Source organism: Malaclemys terrapin, chromosome 1 (assembly GCF_027887155.1).
Source record: "Malaclemys terrapin pileata isolate rMalTer1 chromosome 1, rMalTer1.hap1, whole genome shotgun sequence".
Classification (NCBI taxonomy): Eukaryota; Metazoa; Chordata; order Testudines; family Emydidae; genus Malaclemys; species Malaclemys terrapin.
In genome coordinates this window covers 102,345,480-102,371,024 of record NC_071505.1, presented here as the reverse complement: position 1 = coordinate 102,371,024, position 25,545 = coordinate 102,345,480, and the positions used below count along the sequence as shown (strand labels likewise).

At 42.2% G+C, this 25,545-nt stretch overlaps 1 protein-coding gene across 2 annotated transcripts in view; it reads right to left on the bottom strand.

The window, feature by feature from the left end:
- Positions 1–25,545, bottom strand: part of KIAA1549 (KIAA1549 ortholog) — a 226,369-nt gene that overhangs the window by 25,943 nt on the left and 174,881 nt on the right. For both annotated transcript variants that reach the window (XM_054033541.1, XM_054033531.1), the window contains exons 11-15: positions 23,678–23,880; positions 15,597–15,721; positions 7,049–7,254; positions 5,245–5,468; positions 2,075–2,219 (exon numbers count right to left, since the gene is read on the bottom strand). In XM_054033541.1, the coding sequence (XP_053889516.1) occupies positions 2,075–2,219; positions 5,245–5,468; positions 7,049–7,254; positions 15,597–15,721; positions 23,678–23,880 (903 nt within the window). The remainder of the gene's footprint in view (positions 1–2,074; positions 2,220–5,244; positions 5,469–7,048; positions 7,255–15,596; positions 15,722–23,677; positions 23,881–25,545) is intronic.

The window sequence follows — 25,545 nt, the reverse complement described above, 5'->3', positions numbered from 1 at the left end:
TCCTTGCAGCATAACAATCTAATCTCCTGGGGGCTGTAACACTTTGGTCTCAATTCGGCTGTTGGGTTTAGTGTGCAGGGTGATGTTGGTGGCCTGTGACATACAGGAGGTCAGACTAGATGATCTGGTGGTGCCTTCTAGCCTTAAATCCTATGACCACCAAAACCAAGTTGAGATATAATGCATCTGTGAGAGTGCCAGACAAAACCTGCCCAATTCTTCTACCAGAGAGTCATTTTCGTTCAAATGTTTCAGCCAATTTAAGCTCCCTCACTATGATACTAGGTGGGGAGCAACGTACCACCCGATAGACACCTAGCTGTACTAGAATGATGTGGCTTGTAAATATATGTGCATCTGAAATCACATAGTGAATGCCAACTTAGCTAGACGATGACAGTCTGAGCTCTCTCTCTCTCTCTCTCTCTAAAGCAGGGGTGGGCAAACTTTTTGGCCCGAGGGCCACATCTGGGTATGGAACTTGTATGGCGGGCCATGAATGCTCATGGGTCCTGGCCAATGGGAGCTGCAGGGGCTGTGTTGGGGCAGCGTGTGGAGCTCTCTGGCTGCCCCACGCATAGGAGCCGGAGAGGGACATGCTGCTGCTTCCGGGAGACACAAGGAGCCCCAGCGTGTGCGGAGAAGGGCAAGCCCCGGACCCTGCGCCCAGTCAGGAGCTGAAGGGCTGGATTAATGCGGCCCCCAGGCCGTAGTATGCCCACCCCTGCTCTAAATGAAGTCTTCCTGAATCTTTGCAGCTCTACGGAGTGAGTTAAGTCTTTGTGTAACAACTGACCTCATTAGTCGACATATGAAACAATTACGGCTATCGTGAGCAACACAGGACAGGAGCTATTCAACAGCTAAGCAGTTAGCTGTGTGGAAGCTGAACTGAAGTGCGTCTTAAAGGGATTCACAACAGTGCCCGGGGGCAGCAATTACCTAACAGCAGCCTGATGTAGCCAGCACAATTACTACATAGGGTCTTATCTCAGGAGCATATTGCTCCCCAGTAACAGGAAGTTTCGCAGCTTTGCAGTAGCAGACTTATTGTGCCAGCTCCTTCTTGCCACTGCATGCCGGCTGCAGTGTCATCTATCACGCCACACCCCTCTACTTCCCTGGGAGTTTAGAATGCTGAGGGCCAACTCTCCACAAGTCTCAATTAAATAGCTGCGGACTAGAATTCATTCCGATACAGGTGACATTAAAATGATCATTGCGCATGTTTTGAACACCGATGAAGACCACAGAAAGAAACATTATGGTCCTTCACTACATTTTTTAAAATGGAAACTGTTTGAAACTGTCCAGAGGTTTTGAATGTTAGCAGCAGTCTGAGTGAAGACTGATTAGTGGCCAGAGTGTGGGTGCACTGGTCCAGGAAGCACAGTAAGTGCAGTTTATTACATGATATTATTAAACTTAAAAGTTCTTAGTTACTATTTTTAACATGGAAATGAAGCTAATTTGCTAGATACTGTCTGAGAATGATTTCAGTTATTTCTGCACTGATATCTAAGTTTAAAGAAAAGGGACTTGAGGGACTTCAGTTTTTCACTACCTGACAAACTACCATAAAATTTCCTATAACATTTGAGATTATTTAATCGCCGGCAACGTGGACTAGAATGTATTGAACTGACCATGCTCAAAGGATCCTGTAGCATACACACGTTGTTATGTGATGGGTCTTTTCCAGAATTTATATTTTTGTTTCTAAAGTTGCTCATTGGAGAATCCTTTTTCCATTTCATAGCATTTCCTATGATTACTGTCCCTAATGGCCCCATTTCCAATTCTCATTATATAGTTTATTGGGACTGATAAAAATGCTTTTCAGTGCTTCTGTTCTGAAGGCCAAGCAACGCCAGCATGAGTGGAAAATTACAGGCTTTCACTATTTTACCCAAGCATTCTGCATAGGAGGTTCTTGACTCACTCAGTTTCATCCAAATGGAATTAGCATATAAAGTAGCCACTCAGAGCATACCAGGAAAATAGGAGATTCACCTAAGCCACAGTTATCGTAAGAACTATCAGTGTATTCCTGTCATCTAAAAGCCAAACATACAATATATGCAGAATTATTGACTCCTGGTGGTCTTTTGTATGTCCCATCACTGTCAGTGGTGATTAGCCTGTCCTTCTCAGCATCAATGGGGCTGCCATTTATCTGATGTCTCCGACGCTGCTTGGGAGAACGTTTTGCACGTGAACTAAAAAAAAAAAAAAAAAAAAAAAAGAAGAAGAGAAATAAAAACCAAGAGAAAGTTCAGCGACTTTTGTCTTACTAGAACTTTTAAAAAGTTGGAGATTCTACTGTTTGTTATCTCAAGCTCTATGTGCTAGAAGGTATTCCAACACTCCTTAAAATAGTTCTGCTTTGATATGTTGTGTTTCAGGACCCCACTAAGTGAGAGTTCTCTCCCAGCCACAAGTCCTGTTTTCCTGATTCCACACTTTGATGGCTCATGGGAAAGCATAATGGAAACACTGAGCAAGAAATACCATACTATACAAAACCAAGTCCCAAAGTGCCTCACAAAGTAGTGAGTAAGATGCAGTGATTGTACAAGCAAATCCAGCATCCGTTATGTGCTTCGCAATAGTTCCCATCTATGCAAGGACCCAATCCTGCTTTCATAAAGTCATTGGGAATTTTGCCAATCATTTTAATGGGCGAAGGATCAGGCCCTTAATACTGGGCTGCAGTATCAGGATTGGGTCCTGATGCAGGATTTCAACCTAGAATTTTCTGACCCACAGGCAAGTATGCAACCAATTGAGTCAAAACGGTCTGATACTCTTGACAAAAGGCTAATGAAGTGAAAGAAATTCTAGTTTAAACCACTAACATCAATCTCACCTATGGCCTAGTTTAATAGCAAAATTCTCAGCTATGCCATCACTTCTCTATAATCTTCAAAATACTTCTCTCCTCACTTTCTATTCGAGGCAGCGCTATAGAACTACCTTTATTATTATTTTAAAAAGAACCATTATTCAAAGATTAACTTGTACATTAGAATCAGAGACAGGTTCTAAGCAGTTTGCCTCTATGGAAATACAAATGGTTTTTATAGCTGGTTATGGATTGTCCTCAGTTCTTCTGTGCACCCTTTCAGGTATGACCCCCTGCTGCCATGAACATTTCTGTAAGTCCTCAGGCAGGGGTCATCTCCTGTGAAGTATAGTGCAATATCTCAGTCATATGAAAACTGCCAGACACTTTATGTGGTAGATGGTCACAAAGAAACTTAATTATGTCATAAAGGAGGGATTTAAAACAAAAAGAGAGAAATGTTCATTTGGTCATCCTTTGGCAAAGCATCAACATACTTCTGAGAATGACCTTGGTGACGAGGATGCTATCACTACATACAGACTGTGCATGAGTGAATGAGAGTGTGCAATTTTGCTTTGGAAGACAATTTTTCTACTGTGGCTGGCACCTAGAATATTTAATTAGTTCATATATTCTTCCAGTCTCCTTCAATCACATTAGAGAGTATTGATTTACATTTCATATTTTTAGGATGTTTCAGAAATAAAACTACATAAAATGTAAATCAATACTCCCTAATGCAATTGAATGACAGAATTTGATAAGCAGCCAATCCTATTAGTGCCTGTATGATGGAATGGAATTTTGGGTGCCCAATTTGAGACACCGAGGATCTGATTTTTCAGAGTTCCTAGCATTATATAGCAGTCTGTATGTTCAGGGCAGTCTCACCATTGACTTCAGTTGAAGCTGCAATTGCTCTGCAATTCTGCAAATCAGACCCCAGGGTCTTAAGGTGGTTGCCCAGAAAATGAGGAACCGACCACCCGTGAAAAGTTTGGTTTAACCGACTCGTCCATCATCACATAGGAACTCTGTGCTCTATTGGACACAGACTCGACTGCCATTTCCTCCCAATCTTGACATCTTTTGTCCTGTCACCATCCCACTCTTGTATCTTCCCACCCTGGCTCCTTGTTCCTGTCCTGTTTTCTTCAACTAGCAGGCTCCAGGTAGGCTCCACTCAGGCTTCTTATCCCAGTCCCAGTCTCCTTGCCTCACAAATACTCAGTCGCCCTGTCCCAGTCTCACCCAGTCCATTCCCATTCTTCTTGCCAAGCCAGTCCCAGTTCCTCCCATCCCAGCTCACTTTCCCTAACCCCCGATATTCCTCATTCCAGACCTGCAGCATTCTAAATGATGGCATCATGGAGCTGACAAAATAACCATCAGATTGCAGGTTGGAGATTACGCTGAGCTTTAAACTGATGTATGTAGGTCAGTTGAAGGAAAGACACAGTGGAGGAAAAGGTTTGTTTGTTCTCAGTGTGAAAGTGGTCCAGGCAGGACTGTTTTTAGGGAACCTGGAACTCAAGAGAAAGAGCCTCTGTGTCCATATACCCCACAGAAGACACAGAGCAGACACTGTCTTGAAATATAAGACCAGGAGGGAAGGTCTGTGAGATGGGTAAGTGCTGTGTGCATCTGGTTACCATGAAGGAATATGGAAGAAGGGATTTTATTGTCTGGTATTTGCAGAGTTTTAAAGATAAATTTGAACTTTTCTATATTTTATAATTAGTTTTCATGGTCTCTTGACTACATGTTTTTCTTTGTTTTGATATGAAAGAAGTATTCTTTGCCGTTTACTTTTTTTTCTTATTCCTTAGTCTCTGTTAGTGCTCTTACGTAAATTCAAATTTTGTTTAACCCGGGGTTTGTTACCTGTAATACTTAGTAAAAATTGTGGTGGTGGTGTGGGGTTAGTGTGTGATTAAGTAGTTCTGCTTCAGCCTGCTCCCAAAATTACATTGCATTTAACAATTACACTAGAGGAATTAGACAGTTTCCATGTGATCCTATGCAGCTACTAAACGAAAGAGTGTGCAAAAGTAGCAGCACAAACAATAAACATCTCCTTTAAAATGGCTTTGGTATGTTTGGTTCCGCTATTGAGAAACTGTCCATGAGAAACTGTAAAAAACAAAAACAAATGCATGGCCTTCTGAACGCTGTTAAAAAAACCCAACAACCACCCAAAAAACCTCTGGCATGTATTGACTAGACCAAAACACCCCAAATAACCCCAACCCTTTCACCTCTCCAATCCAAACATTCCTTTGGGAACAAAATGATTCTAAGCTCTCCAAGTGCAGAAATACAGGCCTGACGTAGTTTGCAAGTCTGGACACTGATTCTAAAAGAGAATGAATCTTCCTCTGGCTCTCAGTCTGTACCTCTTCCTGGGTTCTATAAAAACAGTAGGCACGTTGCCCCCAGGGTCCAAGATCTTGTCAATCTGCATCTGTGCTTTGCGGTATATTCTATGCTGCTCTTTGGCATCAACAACAATCACGTCATCCACAACTGGAAATTCATAGTGGCCTTTGCGCTTGGCTCGAAGACGGATCTTATTGCGGTGATGCTCAATCTCAGACTTATGCCTCAAAGCTGTTTGTATCTTAAAGGAAGAAAAAGAGAAAACCATGAGATACACTTTTGCAAATAGAGCCTATTACTGCTGTGCAATAAAAAGGATAGCCAGAGCTAAAGTAAGCAATTTGAAACTGGCACACATGTCCTCCCTCAGTTATCTCGTCCTTTTGCAGGTAATAGACCGATAATCTCCCCACACAGATGTGCTATCAGACATGGTATAATCACTAACACAACAAGTGAAATTAGAGAGAAGTGGCAGAGTGTTAATAAAAGGCATGATGAATAACAAAAAGTCCTGCCAGTTGCTGTGAGAACGTTGCTCCATTGAAATTAGATTGCAACAAAGGGTGTATGTGGCATATGTCTGCCTGCGCCCATCATAAGAGAGATTTGATAACTATAGCCAGAGTCTGTCTCTGATTCCCTTAAAAAAAAACACCTCAATACAAGGGGCAAGAACTTAAGGAGCTGATTGAGGAGTGGATTTGGAAGAGGAAAGGAGGAGTGGAATGGTCTAGGGCATGGCAATAGGTTCTTCAGGTCACCAGTTTAAACATCGACCGGTGCCTTTAGAGCTGGTCCAACACCTACTGAAGTCAATGGGACTCTTTCCATTGATTACAGTAGGTATTGGATCAGGCCCTTAATGACCACTGTGCTTGTGGTCTGTGTTTGTGGAACTGTGTTGAGATGCACAAAAAGCACGAAAAATAAAACTCACAATAATCTTTTACAAAACTATAAAAAGGTCATTAGACAAATGTACATAGCAGGATTTTTCCTAGTAGTTAAATTTACATTTCATGGACTTCCTTGTCTACAGGTATTAGATGTATTAATTTACTTTTCAACATATTATGTAAGGTACTGAACACAAAGGATGAATTGAGCTTTTAACCTAGAAGCAGGGGGAGGAGACTATCTTCAATCAAGTACAAAATGAGTTACTGAGCAGCAGCTGGGAGAAGCATGCAGAACAAGACCCAAATAACCCAACCATTTAGGTGTCACACAAATTTACAGAGCCACCACGCACCACAGAGTGTTTATTAGTACTTGCATAGTAACTCAAGGATGCATGGTAAACAGTGTGTCACCATTCTAGTTGCAAGACTCACCTAAATCAGAGCTTAAACAAAAGGTCAGGCTTTTCTCTACGACCCAAAACAACAGGCAACTCAAGATTACACACTTATAAAAGAAAAAACCATTCACAGGAACTGAAGGGTGACTCTCAACATATATGGGAAATGCGAACCTTTTTGCTCTCTTTCTCGCTTAGCAAAGTGTATTCCACTGTATATACACCATTGCATGAACATAAGAACGGCCGTACTGGGTCAGACCAAAGGTCCATCTAGCCCAGTATTCTGTCTTCCGACAATGGCCAATGCCAGGTGCCCCAGAGGGAATGAACGGAACAGGTAACCATCAAGTGATCCATTCCATCACACATTCCCAGCTTGTGGCAAACAGAGGCTAGGGACACCATCCCTGCCCATCCTGGATGATAGCTATTGATGGACCTATCCTCCATGAACATATCTAGTTCTTTTTTGAACCCTGTTATAGTCATGCACACAAACACTATCTGAAAAATACCTCTTTGTTAATTTTGTTGGACTCTGCTACTCGGTCAGACAGTGCTGGGTTCTGAGCTGGAAGGGCTGCAATTGGCTGCATTGCAATCAACTGGATCTTGCTGGGGACCCGTCGACTTGCATCTGAGGAACGAGACATCCTGTCCACATGCTCAAAGATAGAGGCTGAGTTGTGCTGCTCGTTTCCATTACCGGGATGCGGAGGTCCTGAATTACCAGAACAAATAAAATAAAAGACAGTGTCATAGCTAGGATCAACTCAGTCAAATGTCTGGCCATACAAGAGAACATGAAATGGTGGACTACAACATTATGCCATCTTTGCTGCTGCGCTTAATTTGCACTGGAGGTCTTCCATCCGCTGCAGATTTATTGCAGGCAGTTTACTCAGTAGTTTGCAGATTACAAAACTTTTTCATTTTTCTTCCTGAGGGTGAATGATCCTTCTTTATTTTTTTAAACCAAGTATTTGATATTTTACAAAGATAAAAAGTTCAAACCAGTTTTATCCCATCAAAAGCTATTTAGAATGCTCTAGTGCATACTACAAATTGCTATTGATAACATTACTTAAGAAGGCTCAGATTCCACAAATGGACTTTTAAAAACCAATAAAAGACTTCGAACTGCAAAATGCCGTACTTTAACAGATAAGTGATAGCGAGGGCAATTTCTCAACCAAACAAAGATTTAAAAATCTGTCCAAAATGTAGTTTTACAGCTAATTTTTACAAATTTAAGCTTTTTAATGGTTTGTTTTTTCTTGCCAACAGATGGTAAACAGTCTAGCATTAGGTGTTTAGCTGTGCAAACAGTGCTTTGCTGTGATTTGTTGGGAAAATTAATTTCTACACCTACAATCCAAATATACCTAAGAGAGTCATTCTAGGGAACCAATGGACATTTGCTTGATAATGAGCTCATCAAATATCTTATTACATTTTTGTACTAGTTGGTTAATGAGTTCCAAAATACGCAACTATACTACTTAGTCAGAACCTTTATAATCTTATCCATAACTTTCTGTTCACAGTGCCTATCCTATAAATGAAAGCTTCAGAGACAATGTCAATCTGAAATATGGTCAATTTAACAAAATTAATTAAAAGTAGTTTCAAGTACTACACCTGCCCCTATATGTCTTTCTGCCAGTTTTTGTGGTTCTATAACAACATTTTTCTTTTTGAAAAAGATATGTTCCTCTCCCCACTGTTGCTGCATGAAAGACTCACAAACAAAGGAAGAAACTCACTAAAACTCACTATTCCTACAACAAACTTCATGTGAAGGCACTTCTATGCTTGTGGAAGCCCTAAGAAGTGAGTCAGGAAAACTCCGCATAGGTTCTGGGGGCTGCCCATGTGGAACAATTTGCAGGACTGAGGCCTAAATGACTGATGCTACAAAAGAACTAGAGAAACAGACTATACAAAAAAGTGGTGTCAATGCATTAAAGGAACACATGGAAAAAACAAGAGAATTTTATTTTGCCTAATTTTTTTCAGCACCAATAATCATAAATATTATTTTTAATACAAATGCAGAAAGTAGCATATTTTAGGACGATTGTGTCCTTTTAAACAGAAAAATAAAAGACAAAAACTAATTCCTTCTGTAAATACTAAAAGGGGAAAAAAGTCTCTGAAATGATTGTAATATTATTTCAATTAATCAATCACATCCGTAATTTGCTAACCTATAATTAAGAGAGTTAAATATTTTATTTAAATAATATTAAATATTAAAATGGATAGCAAATCTCCTATGGATATCTCATTGAGTTTATCTATGCTATTGACAACAACTTAGATCAGTGGTTCCCAAACTTGTTCCGCTGCTTGTGCAGGGAAAGCCCCTGGCAGGCGGGGCTGGTTTGTTTACCTGCCACGTCCGCAGGTTCGGCCGATCGCGGCTCCCAGTGGCCGCGGTTCACTGCTCCAGGCCAATGGGAGCTGCTGGAAGCGGCGGCCAGTATGTCCCTCGTCCTGCCCAGGTAAACAAACCGGCCCGGACTGCCAGGGGTTTTCCCTGCACAAGCGGCGAAACAAGTTTGGGAACCACTGACTTAGATCATTAAAAATAAATAATTTTAATCACCTAATTTACTTTTTACTACGGTATTAGTTTCCTTTCCTCTTGAACAGTTTAAACACACTAGTCAGTTTTTCTTGTTCACTGTCAATTCTAGTTACTTCCACTTTCAGCTTCTCACGTAATTAACACAATGCAGTGGCTTGGGTTCCAAGTGCAAAGGGGAATGCTACTTTGTTAAAACAGTTATTTCCACTAGAACTTAAACAAAAGACATGGAACATCTGTATTGGTTTTAAGAATTTTGCAAAACCGTGTCTTTACAAAACCTAAGTTTCTTGTACAAATGTGATCTAACCTCTCTAATTCTGTCCCTCTAATTTAACACAAAGCAAGTCCAAGTGCAGCTATTTCCCTTCAATAGGCATCGTCCAAAGTCCACTGTAGTCAATAGGCAGTAGTAGGTACAGTAATGAAGCCACCAACCTATTTTCACATATGACACTGAATAGCCAACTGATAATTTTTAGTCCCAACAGCCCTGGACAGAGTAATAACTGTGAACAAGTGAAGGCTCATTATTCAATTATCAACCCCTCGAGCCATCCAGTCCCTCGGAAGTAAAGACTTAAGTTTATGAGTCACAAAAGATGCACTGTCCTAGGGATGAGAGTTCCACAACGACCACTCCCAAGAGGAGGAGGAGGGTGGTGGTGGTCGGGGACTCCCTCCTCAGGGGGACTGAGTCACCTATCTGCCGCCCCGACTGGGAAAACCGAGAGGTCTGCTGCTTGCCAGGAGCTAGGATACGCGATGTGACGGAGAGACTGCCGAGACTCATCAAGCCCTCGGATCGCTACCCCTTCCTGCTTCTCCATGTGGGAACCAATGATATTGCCAAGAATGACCTTGAGCGGATCACTGCAGACTACGTGGCTCTGGGAAGAAGAATAAAGGAGTTTAAGGCGCAAGTGGTGTTCTCGTCCATCCTCCCTGTGCAAGGAAAAGGCCGGGGTAGAGACCGTCGAATCATGGAAGTCAATGAATGGCTACGCAAGTGGTGTCGGAGAAAAGGCTTTGGATTCTTCGACTATGGGATGGTGTTCCAAGAAGGAGGAGTGCTAGGCAAAGACAGGCTCCACTTAACGAAGAGAGGGAAGAGCATCTTCGCAAGCAGGCTGGCTAACCTAGTGAGGAGAGCTTTAAACTAGGTTCACCGGGGGAAGGAGACCAAAGCCCTGAGGTAAGTGGGAAAATGGGATCATGGGAGGAAGCACGAGCAGGAGAGTGCAAGAGGGGAGGACTCCTGTCTCATACTGAGAAAGCGGGACGATTGATGAGTTATCTTAAGTGCCTATACACAAATGCAAGAAGCCTGGGAAACAAGCAGGGAGAACTGGAAGTCCTGGCACAGTCAGGGAACTATGATGCGATTGGAATAACAGAGACTTGGTGGGATAACTCACATGACTGGAGTACTGTCATGGATGGATATAAACTGTTCAGGAAGGGCAGGCAGGACAGCAAAGGTGGGGGAATTGCGTTGTATGTAAGAGAGGAGTATGACTGCTCAGAGCTCCAGTATGAAACTGCAGAAAAACCTGAGAGTCTCTGGATAAAGTTGAGAAGTGTGAGCAACAAGGGTGATGTAGTGGTCAGAGTCTGCTATAGACCACCAGACCAGGGGTATGAGGTGGACGACGCTTTCTTCTGGCAACTAACAGAAGTTGCTAGATCGCAGACCCTGATTCTCATGGGAGAATTTAATCACCCTGATATCTGCTGGGAGAGCAATACAGCGGTGCACAGACAATCCAGGAAACTTTTGGAAAGTGTAGGGGACAATTTCCTGGTGCAAGTGCTGGAGGAACCAACTAGGGGCAGAGCTTTTCTTGACCTGCTGCTCACAAATAGGGAAGAATTAGTAGGGGAAGCAAAAGTGGATGGGAACCTGGGAGGCAGTGACCATGAGATGGTCGAGTTCAGGATCCCAACACAAGGAAGGAAGGAGAGCAGCAGAATACGGACCCTGGACTTCAGAAAAGCAGACTTTGACTCCCTCAGGGAACTGATGGGCAGGATCCCCTGGGAGAATAACATGAAGGGCAAAGGGGTCCAGGAGAGCTGGCTGTATTTTAAAGAATCCTTATTACGGTTGCAGGAACAAACCATCCCGATGTGTAGAAAGAATAGTAAATATGGCAGGCGACCAGCTTGGCTTAACAGTGAAATCCTTGCTGACCTTAAACGCAAAAAAGAAGCTTACAAGAAGTGGAAGATTGGACAAATGACCAGGGAGGAGTATAAAAATATCGCTTAGGCATGCAAGAGTGAAACCAGGAAGGCCAAATCGCACTTGGAGTTGCAGCTAGCAAGAGATGTTAAGAGTAACAAGAAGGATTTCTTCAGGTATGTTAGCAACAAGAAGAAAGTCAAGGAAAGTGTGGGCCCCTTACTGAATGAGGGAGGCAATCTAGTGACAGAGGATGTGGAAAAAGCTAATGTACTCAATGCTTTTTTTGCCTCTGTCTTCACAAACAAGGTCAGCTCCCAGACTGGGTAGCACAGTATGGGGAGGAGGTGACCAGCCCTCCGTGGAGAAAGAAGTGGTTCGGGACTATTTAGAAAAACTGGATGAGCACAAATCCATGGGGCCGGATGCACTGCATCCGAGGGTGCTAAAGTAGTTGGCGGATGTGATTGCGAAGCCATTGGCCATCATCTTTGAAAACTCATGGCGATCGGGGAAGGTCCCGGATGACTGGAAAAAGGCTAATGTAGTGCCCATCTTTAAAAAAGGGAAGAAGGAGGACCCGGGGAACTACAGGCCAGTCAGCCTCACCTCAGTCCCTGGAAAAATCATGGAGCAGGTCCTCAAGGAATCAATTATGAAACACTTAGAGGAGAGGAAAGTGATCAGGAATAGTCAGCATGGATTCACCAAGGGGAAGTCATGCCTGACTAACCTAATTGCCTTCTATGATGAGATAACTGGCTCTGTGGATGAGGGGAAAGCAGTGGATACGTTATTCCTTGACTTTAGCAAAGCTTTTGATACGGTCTCCCACAGTATTCTTGCCGCCAAGTTAAAGAAGTATGGGCTGGATGAATGGACTGTAAGGTGGATAGAAAGCTGGCTAGATCGTTGGGCTCAACGAGTAGTGATCAATGGCTCCATGTCTAGTTGGCAGCCGGTTTCAAGCGGAGTGCCCCAAGGGTCGGTCCTGGGGCCGGTTTTGTTTAATATCTTTATTAATGATCTGGAGGACGGTGTGGACTGCACTCTCAGCAAGTTTGCAGATGACACTAAACTGGGAGGCATGGTAGATACACTGGAGGGTAGGGACCTAGACAAATTAGAGGATTGGGCCAAAAAAAAAAAAAAAAACCTGATGAGGTTCAACAAGGACAAGTGCAGAGTCCTGCACTTAGGACAGAAGAATCCTATGCACTGCTACAGATTAGAGACCGAATGGCTAGGTAGCAGTTCTGCAGAAAAGGACCTAGGGGTCACAGTGGACGAGAAGCTGGATATGAGTCAACGGTGTGCTCTTGTTGCCAAGAAGGCTAACGGCATTTTGGACTGTATAAGTAAGGGCATTGCCAGTAGATCGAGGAACGTGATCGTTCCCCTTTATTCGACATTGGTGAGGCCTCATCTGGAGTAGTGTGTCCAGTTTTGGACCCCACACTACAAGAAGGATGTGGAAAAATTGGAAAGAGTCCAGTGGAGGGCAACAAAAATGATTAGGGGTCTGGAGCACATGACTTCTTAGGAAAGGCTGAGGGAACTGGGATTGTTTAGTCTCCAGAAGAGAAGAATGAGGAGGGATTTGATAGCTGCTTTCAACTACCTGAAGGGGGGTTCCAAAGAGGATGGAGCTCAGCTGTTCTCAGTGGTGGCAGACGACAGAACAAGAAGCAATGGTCTCAAGTTGCAGTGGGGGAGGTGGATATTAGGAAACACTATTTCACTAGCAGGGTGGTGAAGCACTGGAATGCGTTACCTAGGGAGGTGGTGGAATCTCCTTCCTTGGAGGTTTTTAAGGCCCGTCTTGACAAAGCCCTGGCTGGGATGATTTAGTTGGGAATTGGTCCTGCTTTGAGCAGGGGGTTGTACTAGATGACTTCCTGAGGTCCCTTCCAACCCTGATATTCTATGAATGATACCACTTAGGGCTAGGAGCTATCTAATAATATATACTACATTAAACCAAACAGCTGACAGAGTTCACAGCAGCATAAATACTGGCCATTTAAAAGATATTATTAACTATTCACATTCTGTTCAAGGAAGGAAACTAAGAGGCAAAGAATAACAGAGATCACTTTAGCATGCAATACTTCAGCCAAAACATCACAAATCACATCATTAAAAAAACAGCCTCAATTAGAAAAAATGCACTTGCTATTGGATAAACAAATGACCCTTTAATATAATTTGTGTTGTTGAGTATTCTTTCTGAGAGTAAATTGCTCAAAACCAATCTGGTTTTTCGACTCTGAGGACAAATCGACTCAAGCTTCAGATACAATTAGTTAAACTTTCTCAAGACCTTTATTCACATTTGTACCACAAAACTGGCAATAAAAGAAAGGCTGTCAAACACTAGTCTGGATACTTACCCACTCTGTTTGCTCCTGACAGCATAAAGGAGAAAGCAAAGAAAGATGACACCGTAGTTATGAATAATTCAGCAGAAATGGCATTTAGAAAAACATATGATAAAAAGGGCGCTCTGGTGCTGTGATACATGATTGCCAAGCCTTAGCTGCAGGAAAAGGAGGCTGACACTGGAGTTTAGCAACAGTAAAATACACCATTACAGTGGGGTCTGGTCTTGAATATTAAAAATAGCCCCCTTTATCCCTTGATCAGGAGGACCAATTATTGAGAAACGGCTTCTTCATCCCCAGAATGGCAGAAGGGAAAAAGAGGACACATTTTGCACAGCTCTCCAGCAAATCTTTCCATATAATTAAGACACAGTTACATTTAGCTCTCGATGTAACAACTTCTAACACTCCCTAAAGCCTAACACGGAAACTCTGAAGAAGATGTGAAACAAGGGGACAAATAGGGAGTTTCCCAGCAGGAGGCAATGGGATAGTATTGAATAGGGTTGGATTCACATAGACTGGAACAAGTAGTAGTCCAACAGTCTTTCATAACATTAACTCCTCATAAAACACTAATATTATATCAATTTATTCAGGCATTAATTCTGGTCCTTATAGCAAACATAAGACATTAAAACATACACCCTAGGCCACTAGGATGACATCTTACAAAATAAAAAGGTCACCTTGTGAAAGGTATACACAAGGGGCCCGTATTGCGTACTAGTTTATTGGGAAGCACACTTTTTTATTTTCTGGCAGCGTTTGCCTACTTTGTGCTTTGTTTGCTTACATGCTACAACCGAATGTTCATCCAGGAGGTAAACTAGCCTCACCAAACCAGCCCTTTCAGGATCATTCGGTGTTCTGAGCATTGCATAAGTAGAAGCATACACTAGGGAAAAACAGGTGCTTTGGAAGGGAACTAGTGATTGATATTCTAATAAAGACCTCTTGCATCTTACTCCTTATCATCTCTTCTCTGACACAATGGTAAACTGGGAAATGTATGTTATTAGCTCAAGTATACTGGCATTGCATTGCTCAGGAGCCACCTCATGGAAAACTTTGAACACCTTTCAACTTTATAGAGGGATCTGCCTGTGGTATTTCCAGTATTCCCTTCTCTCTCGTTTTACTACTACTAAGGACATTTGTACAAAACAGGATTGTAATGTATCTGGACCCCTACACTGGAGCTACTGTGATTGACGAGCTGAGGGTCTGGTCCTAACATCTCCAGTGAGAAATAAGTAAGATGGATAGAAGCGTGAGCTCTTAATTAAAATCCTGTTTTCATGCAAACATTTTAAATATTTTAAAATGGGGTAAAAGGGAATAAAACATGACAGGGGTGAGCTGAATAGCGTGCAGTATTTTCCTTGAGATGCCAACAAGTCTTTACCAAAATTCGTGTTAACAATAAGGCATCTTGGCTTCTAAATTATACCATGCACAAGCACCACACTGATTTTTAAACCCTTAGCTCTCCAAACTATTTTTAAATCTCAGTTTTTCAAAATCACAGTTAAAGACATATGCCCCCACGGTGTCAAGTCCTGTTGTGATTTCCTTACACCTCTAATTTCCTGCAAGATTGCTACCAATAGAGTTATAATGACATGATTAGAAACATATTTGCTGGAAGAGAGAAGGGAGGGTGATTGGTGTTATATCACTTCGATCAGATGCATGCCTGAATGAAAGAAACATGCAGATCTCCAACTGCAACATATGAAAAGAGAAAATAAACAGAGGGAAAAAATAGCGGAGAACCAAAACAAGAAGATCCAATAGACAAAAATTACTTTTTAGAAAGTAGCAGCACTGAAATGTATCTCAGGTGTGCCCTACCAAAACACTGCAGCAAGATACTGAAGAAAAAAAATGTAACAAACCACTCTTTGGAGCTCTGCGTGGTTTGCCCTCATTGGCAGAGGTTGGTGGTCTTGCGGTTTCTTCCCCTGTCTCTCTCCCACTGGACTGTTCACTCGCTGTGGAGTCAGCATCTGAAGGGGAAACTCTGCAGCCATAAAAAAAGATGAATGAAATGTTAGACAGGTTTATAAAAGGCTGTGGCCAGCAGATACAGGGAGATCTCATAAGAACATATGTCTTTTGAGAAAGAACTTTGACTTATAATAAATAACTGATTACCTTTGTCATGAGTGTGGGAATTGCAAAATTAGGCTGTGGCAATGCTGTGCCCTGTGACTTCACTGATACACATGACAGGATTGTTAAGTAACCTGTTTTTACTTTTAAAAAGGTCATCTTAATTGTAACAGAAAGCCCTTCACCTTAGCAACTAGCAGGATTACTTTTCAGGCAGAAAAGTCATCTGTTCCTTCAAAAGTAATATGACTAAATGTGTAGTTAGTATCAGAGTATGAAGTTACCAAGTCCAGCTATTAAAGTAACCCTGAAAGTAAGTCCACACTGATAGTTTTGCTGACTATTTAAGCCTACAGTCAGCCAGGACTATGAATATTTTATTTACTCCGTACAGTACCAAACGAAAGAAAGATATAATCCCTTGGTTCCTATAAATTGTGGACACAGCTTGTCTATGCAAAAATACATGAGCATTATTGTTATCCCATCCTTCCTCCTCAGCACCTCTGTTTACTTGTCTGTCTTAGATTTAGATTGTAAACTAACTGGGGCAAGGATTGTGTCATCTACACGTTTGTTAAGCATGTAGTACAATGGGGCCTCCATCTATTTGGGTATTCAGGAGCTGCAGGAATACTAATAACCTATAAATTTCTTATATCACTCAATTTAATTATCTCATTGTAGGTATATACAGAACAATTAAAGGCAATCTTGTGTTTTTCCCCACCAGCCTCTGAACTGCATGCATATTTCAGCTGAAAGCTATTCAAAAAACAGAATACAAAATAATAACAGGACAGAATACACTACATGCAACTGATTCTAAACTCAGTACTTCAGCAGATGATTAGCTGATGCGATAGTATGCATATTGGACATATAATCTTGCAAACATTCATAGTCTGTCTGTGCACTGATGCAATGGTTTCATGAAGTGGACTAGTTGGTCCACCAACCTTGCTAAGTGCCAGATTTGTTACTGCTAGCAGATATTTGACCCAGTTACTAAAGCCTTCAACTAAATGTCAGCGTTCCCTAGAGAGTGCACACTAAAATAAGTGCTGCTCAGGCAGGTGAGTTTCTCAAAAGTTCAACCCACCACGTGCACTTTGTTAGTGCTCCTAACTCAACTTCCCTCTCACCCTATGCATACTGCCAGTCTATCTACAGAATTCCATGCAAATTCTCTTCCTGCAAAAGTAGTATATTGGTTATTCAAATCCCAATACAAAATACTCCTGGAAAAAAAGAGAATCACTATAGTAGGTACAAATCTTCCTCACTACATAATCTTTTTTATAGACAGAAGAGTCCCACAAACAGGAAAATGAGAGCTGAGCTCTCTCTGTTTGAGCACCTCTTTGTCAGAACATAAGAATGCCCTTGCTGAGTCAACACCAATGGTGCATCTAGTCCAGTATCCTGTCTGCCGACAGTAGCTGGGGCCAGATGCTAGGGAGGGAATGAACACAACAGGGTATTTATCGAGTGATCCATTCCCTGTTGTCCAATCCCAGCTTTGGGCAGGCAGAGGTTTAGGTATGCCCAGAGCATAGGGTTGCATCCCTGACCATCCTGGCTAAGAATTTATCTAATTCTTTTTTGAACCCAGTTATACTTTTGGCCTTCACCACATCCCCGTGGCAACAAATTCCATAGGTTAACCAAGTGTTGTGTGAAGAAGTACTTCCTTATATTTGTTTTAAATCTGCTGCCTATTAATTCATTGGGAGACTCATGGTTCTTGTATTATGTGAAAGGGTAAATAACACTTCCTTATTTGCTTTCTACACACCATTTATGATTTTATAGACATCTATCATATCCCTCTTGTCTCTTTTCTAAGATGAACAGTCTCACTCTTTAATCTCTCCTCGTATGGAAGCTGTTCCATACCCTTAATCATTTTTGTTGCCCTTCTCTGTACTTTTTCCAATTCTAATAAATCTTTTTTGAGATGGGGCGACTAGAACTGCATGCAGTATTCAAGGATGAATTTATAGGGTGGCATTATGATTTTTTCTGTCTTATTATCTATCCCAGGAATCGGCAACCTTTGGCATGCTGCAGTTTGCTGTTCCAGGCCAATGGGGGCTGCGGGAAGTGGCATGGGCCAAGGGATGTGCTGGCCACCGCTTCCCGCAGCCCCCATTGGCCTGGAACGGCGAATCATGGCCAGTGGGAGCTGCGGACACTGCAGGTAAACAAACCGTTCCGGCCCGCCAGCGGATTTCCCTGATGGGCTGTGTGCCAAAGATTGCTGATCCCTGATCTATCCTTTTCCTAATGGTTCCTTACATTCTGTTAGCTTTTTTGACTGTCGTTGCACCAGAGAACTATTGCTGGTGACTCCAAGATCTCTTTCCTGAGTGGGAACAGCTAATTTAGACCCCATCACTTTGTCTGTATAGGTGGGATTATGTTTTCCAATGTGCATTACTTTGCATTTATCAACACTGAATTTCATCAGCCATTTTGTTGCCCAGTCACCCAGTTTTGTGAGATCCCTTTGTAACACTTTGCAGTCTGCTTTGGACTTATCTATCTTGAGTAATTTCATATTGTATGCAAACTTTGCAACCTCACTGTTTCCCCTTTTTTTCCCAAGATCCTTTATGTATACGTTAAACAGCATCCCAGTACAGATCCTTGGGGGACCCTGATATTTGCTGCTCTCCACTATGAATACGGACTATTTATTCCACCCTTTGTTTCCCATCTTTTAACTAGTCACTGATCCATGAGGACCTTTCCTTTTATCTCATGGCTACTTAGTTTCCTTAAGAGCCTTTGATAAGGGACTTTGTTAAATACATTCTGAATGTCCATGTACACCATATTCACTGGATCACCCTTGTCCACATTTATTGATACTTTAAAATAATTCTAATAGATTGGTGAGGCATGATTTCCCTTTGCAAAAGCTATGTTGACTCTTTCCTAACATACTGTATTCATCTATATGTCTAATGATTCTGTTCTTTCCTATAATTTCAACCAATTTGTCTGATATTGAAATTAGGTTTACTGGCCTATAATTGCCAGAATTGCTTCTGGAGCCTTTTAAAAAAATCAGCATTACATTAACTATCCTCCAAATATCTGGTACAGAGGCTGATTCAAACCATCAGTTACATACCACAGTTAGTAATTCTACAATTTCATATTTGAGTTCCTTCAGAACTCTTGAGTGAATACCATCTGGTACAGGTGACTTACTACTATTTAATCTATCAATTCGTTCCAAAACCACCTCTACTGACACCTCAATCTGGGACAGTTCTTTAGATCTGACACCTAAACAGAATGACTCAGGTGTGGGAATCTTCCCCATATCCTCTGCAGCAAAGGCTGATGAAAAGAATTCATTTAGCTTTCCCACAATGACCTGGTCTTCCTTGAGTACTCCGTTAGCACTTTGATGGTCCAGTAGCTCCACTGGATTTTTTGGCAGGCTTCCTGCTTCTGATGTACTTAAAAATGTTTTTTGCTGGTAGTTTCCATGTCTTCTGTTATTGCTCTTCAAATTCTTTCTTGGCTTGCCTACTTATACTTTTATACTAGACTTGCCAGAGTTTATGCTCCTTACTATTTTCCTCAGTAGGATTTGATTTCCAATTTTTAAACGATGTCTTTTTGTCTCTAACCACCTATTCTACTCTCTTGTTTAGCCAGAGGGGTATTTTTTTGGTCCTCTCGCGGTATTTTTTATTTGGGGGTGTACATTTAGTTTGAGTCTCTATTATGGTGTGTGTTTTAAAAGTTTCCATGCAGCTTGCAGGCATTTCACTCTTATGACAGCGCCATTTAATTTCTGTTTAACTAATTTCCTCATTTTTCTCACTCTGTGCCTCTGTTCTACCTCCCACCCTTCGTCTTTTCTATTTAGATTTTTAGTAAATATGTATTTTATGGTAGCATACAAATGTCTTATTAGGGATTGGGGCTCCATTTTGCTGGGTGCTGTTGTAAGATATTCAGGGCAGGGACTGTCCCTTATTATGAATTTATACCGTGCATAGCACAGAAGGACCCCGATTTCAGTTGGGGCCTCTCGCTGCTACTTGCATAAATAATCATCTTTATAATCAATAGTTTATATATCATAAGTCTCTTCCATTTGCTACTTGTTTAATCTCCTACCCATCTCTAGGTGTAAGGTATGTACGAAGACAATCACTGACCCATAACAGTCTATCCCAACTCTACCTATCGTGTTAACTCTCACCTCTGATCAGCCCATGATGTCAACCTCCTCTGCTGACTAGTTAAATTTTCAAACAAGCACCTTTGTGCTTTCTCCCATGTTGCCTCAAACACTTATAGGAGCTCCCCATAAACATCAACAAAACTACCTTATTATCCTCCTTCAAAACCCTCTTCTGCCATGATGTCTACAAAAAAACCCTTGACAACAGTCAGGCTATTGGCGTGCTGAGACCACGGGTCTATCATGTTGACCAATACTGTTTTATTGTTCTCTTCTACCCTTCCCATCTGTCTGTATCCATTTACTATCTCTTGTTTTATGCATCAATTGTAAACTCTTCGGGGACCAAACCATCTTTTTATTGTGTCTGTACTGTACCTAGTACAATAGGATCCTAGTTCATGACTCAGTGCTCCAGTAATACAAATAACAAATATGAATATTCACCATACTGTTTTGTACAGCATTATACTGAACCAGATTCTGTTTTATTCTGTACATACCTACATAACCAAAGAACTGAAAGAATAATCCATAAAATATAATTCCTTAATGTGTCCGTCTTTCCCTCCCTTGGGGAGAAAATGTTTTAAACGTCTCATTGGCAGCTGCACATCAACATATTATGAAGCGACTCCACAGTTAAGCCTACATGGAGATTGCACTTAAAGCAGGGGGCGGAAATACCCACATGTCAAGTGTGGCATAATGATTTTTTTAAGTAAAATATTTACTAACTTTTCCAGAGGAAACATTTAAAAAAGCTTCTTTTTGAAATTTTACCATGTTTTCCTTTTTTTTCCTTTGAGTTCTGCTAAAACCCTCAGACACCAGAGAACTCTGAAACTCCAAGCTACACTCTCTTTTTTCACACACTTACCACTTTTGAAATTTTAAAATGAAACACAGGAACTCATCTCTCTTGTTTAGAATAATCTAATTGATCTGAGCCAAGATTAGCTGACAGAAGTGTCAAGTTCCTTCAACTGCTTCTGATTTCTGAGATGCTGCTAGCCTTGGTCCCTGACTCACTAGCTCTACTCCTTACAAAGCCCAGGGGGAGGCAGAGAATATGGGGGATGGGCTCTGGAGAAGCCCATATGTGGCAGCAAGGGTGTCAGGTGGCAGGAAAGTGAATGAAGCTTTGGGGTGCATGAGGGGTTGAGTGGAGAGGTGTGGAGATTTTTAGGGGTGAGTTGGGGTGCAGGGATCTGACACTGAGCAGGGAAACTTAGGTGGGAAGAAAAAGGGAAGGCCCATCCTCTGCTTTCTGGCACACCATACTGCACAGAGCCAGAGGAGTCAAGTTCTTCTGTGCAGAGACAATGATTTACCAGGGGTTCCCCCACAGTGCTGCCAGCGCAATGCACTAAGGAGTCAAGGCAGCAGCAGATGAAGAACCCTTCAAGTGCCGACAAGTCAGTGCAGAGGCTGTGTTCTGCCTAGACCCCCAAGGCACCATCTGTATGCCTCTCATTCTTCCCAGCAAGCCTCTCCACCCAAAACATTCTCCACACGCACCCCTCACTCCCTCTCCCAGCCTCCTCCACCATCCCTCTTGGTTTCCCATGATCACAATGCAGTAGCACTGCGGGGAGCCAAGGTGAAATGAATAACCATGCTGGGGGACACAGCAAGGGACAAATGGCTGTGTGTGTGTGGGGGGGGGGCATCTGGGTGGCAAACAGGGATGGTGAAGAAGGGGTGGGAGTGGGCAGAGATGTGAAGGGGAGAGGAGGAAGAACTGGAGGAAAGTGCAGCAGAGAGGAACTCTGTTCTGCTGAACCACTTGTGGTTCATCATACCATGGCTCCTCCTCTCTGCTTCATTTCTTCCCATCAGGCCCCACTTAGCTCTTGCTCATTTGTCCCACATTCCCCTTTCACAGTCCAAATTTCTGTATGCCCTCTCAGCCCAATCAACTGTCATGCCCAGCTACACCCCTGCACACCACTCAGTACTCTCCCTGCAGTACCACACTCCTTTTCCTCACAGACTTCCCCAATGCCCCTCCCCACCCAACCCATTCTGACACCATCCTATGCCCCACGTCCTCACACAGCCCCGCTCCTCCATATGCACCTCCTACCCATCATCTTCATCCATCCCACGCCCTGCTAATTCTCAACCACATTCAGCTTTTAAATACTGATATGCATCAACACTGATTCTTCTCAGCATTTCAGTTCTGAATGTAGTAAGGGAGTAGGGTAGCATCCACCCAGGCAGTTGGGTGTGGAAGCACAATGAGGAGTGAGGCTGTAGAAGTTATGGGTGCCAAAATTGCAAACACTTGATATAGGTGGTTTCATAAAGCACCAGTGACTTTCATTCAATCAGCACATTTGTGAGCGAGGAAGTCACCCGTCTTCCACAAACCAATATCCAGTCTCTTCTGCAAAGTTGCAGCATATCTCAGTGTCCTGCTTTGGTGAGAACAATTCCGACAGCAGCTCTAGTGAAGTTAGTTATGTGACACACATATATTCAGGAGACTATCAGAGTACCACGTTCCTTTCTCAGTATGCTGCACAAGACAGAGAGAACTGGGCTGGTAGGAGACCTTCCTCATCACAATACTCAAGATAATTAATAGCTCTATGAGAGTGGAAGATGGATGGCTTCAGTCATCACAAATGCCACAGCACTAACATCTCCAACTCACTGTCTCAGCTACAAACCCTTTCTTCCCACAGGCCTGATTCTCTCTGGCTCTGGCAGTGCAGTGAGTGAGCAGATGAATGATGATGTCATTCAGCCCTTGCTGACGGTCAGGAAATTCTAAGTGAAGGGTGATATGTTGTTCTCAACTTGCTTAGCTGTGGACCTTTTTGCCTGACATCAGTTTGAGGAGAGTGTTGGACATTTAGCAGATAGGTAACACAGTGATGGGCACAGAAAAGAGTATCATCTTTGAGTTTTGCAGCTTTTGTTGATTTGTGGGAATATTAGTCTGACTTATGTATAATAATTGCAACTAATATCACTAATAGGATTTCTTAATCACCCATTCCCCTACTAACCAGAAGCAATTACAAAATTCAATGCATTAAAAGCATACACTTAGGGTACGTCTACACTTACCGGAGGGTCCGGCGGCAGGCAATCGATGTTCTGGGATTGATTTATCGCGTCTGGTTAAGATGCGATAAATCGATCCCGGATCGATCCTGGAAGTGCTCGCCGTTGACGCCGGTACTCCAGCTTGGCGAGAGGAGTACGCGGCATCGATGGGGGAGCCTCCCTGCCGCGTCTGGACCCGCGGTAAGTTCGGACTAAGGTACTTCGAATTCAGCTACGTAATTAACGTAGCTGAATTTGCGTACCTTAGTCCGAAGTGGGGGCTTAGTGGGGACCAGGCCTTAATGTTACCCCTTAATAGGTAATGCTCTGATTCTGCCCAACCTACACCCTGCCCAAGATATCCCATTTAACTGAAAATGCTGCAATTAAAAGCCAAAAAAAAAAAAAAAAAAGTAGTCTTGCAATGGCGCCTATAAGGTAGCTAGACATAAGCTTTGATGAATTAGTAGAAAAAGCAAGTTCCAAAGTCGAGGATCCTTCACTGAAAATGCTTTGCAATGTACAATAATACTTCGCATTTAATTAACCGTAATCTATCCCATGCTACTTCTCTTCAGCTGAACTAACCTCCCTCTGTGTCGAACATTCTTTGAAGGCTTTGAAGTGATCTTTGATTTGGGGCTTGGCACATCTCCATTTTCAGAAGGGGTAGTGTCCTTAATAGGTCCTGGAAGAGGAGCTGGCTCATGAATGATCAGGATATCATCTTTGTTGTGCTGGCCCAGGTGCTGCTTAGCAAAATCAAACCCCTTCACACTGGGGGCTTGTAGCTGTTATGAAAGAATAAAGACAAAACAAAAAACATTAAAAGACAGTAAGTGTAAAAGCTTAATGTCAGGCTGTTGTTCAGAGTTGTAACCAATGATCTTTTTAGGATGGTGACCAGATAACAGGTTCCAAGGGTGAGTGGGAAAGCAATGTAAAAAGAAAAAGAAAAACGATCTCTGCAAACATATTTTCAGATTATATATATTTTAAGATACAAAGGCCACAGCTCCAGGGGAGAGAAGGCATTATGTTGCTACCACACAGACAACTAATTCCTTAGATTTAATAATTACAATAATATCTGTCGTTTTCATTGGGGTTTCCATCTGAGGATCTCAAAGCACTGCACAAACTTTACAAATGTGTCTCAGTACCGACGAGCTATGGGAGGATTATTGTTCCCATTTTACAGATGAGACTGAGGCATAGAGATACAGAGGACTGTAGAAACTGCCATACCAGATCAGATCCAAGACTATCCTTCCTTATCCCATCCGCACGGTATTGCTAAATTACAATAGATGACTCTGACTGTTTTGGCTGGGAAGCGGTGCTCTGAAGGATCACTCCTCACCAGGACCACAAAGCCAAAGTGCAGGTGCAATCGGATCACTGTTACTGATGGGATGGTTCTGTGCTTTAAGCAACAGCAATCCCGGTGGGAAAGCAGGAAAGGAGTTACAGGGCTTCAGGAAACCACAAGATTAAAAACTGTTTAACTACCTGTACTAGGCTTCAATTTGGATGCAGGGAAAATAGTTTGTCAAGTTCCGCTAATGTAAAGAATTTATGGCCCTCATATCATTATTTAGGTAACACTCCTACTGGATTTAATGGGAGTTTTATCTGAGTTAGGAGTTCAAAATTGGGCCTTAATAGTCTAAACAACATTTATAAAATAGCTAACTTCTTATTTTAATAATATTTGTTATTGGCTCTTTCAACTTAATCAAATTATGAGAATGAGAAGTTCACCTGCTAATTTTCCAGACCTTGAAATAATCAGAAACTGTGCCATTCTAAATTTTTACATATTTTTTAAAAAATTGCTTTTCTTTAGGTCACATTTAATTAAAAGTCTGGAAGCTGAAAGTAGGAAAAACCTTTGACAATTCTGGTTTGCACAGCAAACGCACACATATGATGGCTGCATAACAAACACAGCCACCACTCTGGTTGTTCCCAAAATAGGTTTCCCACAAACCGAAAGGTGTGTCTGGGTATGCTGACGGGTGCATCTAGTTCTAAATGTTTAAACGAGCCCCCTTTTATTAAGCCTGGCATGCAGTTTCCAACTACAAACAGGCTGATAAAATGCCAAAACAAGTCTGCCTATGGAACATTTTGAGATCGTCAAAATATTTTCCAAAGGCTCTAGAAGAGCATGTTAAAGAAGTGTGCACTATCTCCTTGATCCAGCAGATGGTGATAGAAGCCCTACAGTTGAAAAGATTCCTTGATAAGGGTATATCTGACTCAAGCCTAATGGTGTCTTTTTTTGGGTACATTTTGCACAAGAGGAGCAAACATGTTAGTTTACTGGATATTTTGGATTTCAACTTTTTCTCTCCCCCTTCTCCCTTGCAAGGTGAAAGAGGGCAGCATTCAGCATTATGGGCCAGATCCTGACATGAATAAATCATAGATCTATTGACTTCAACTGAGCT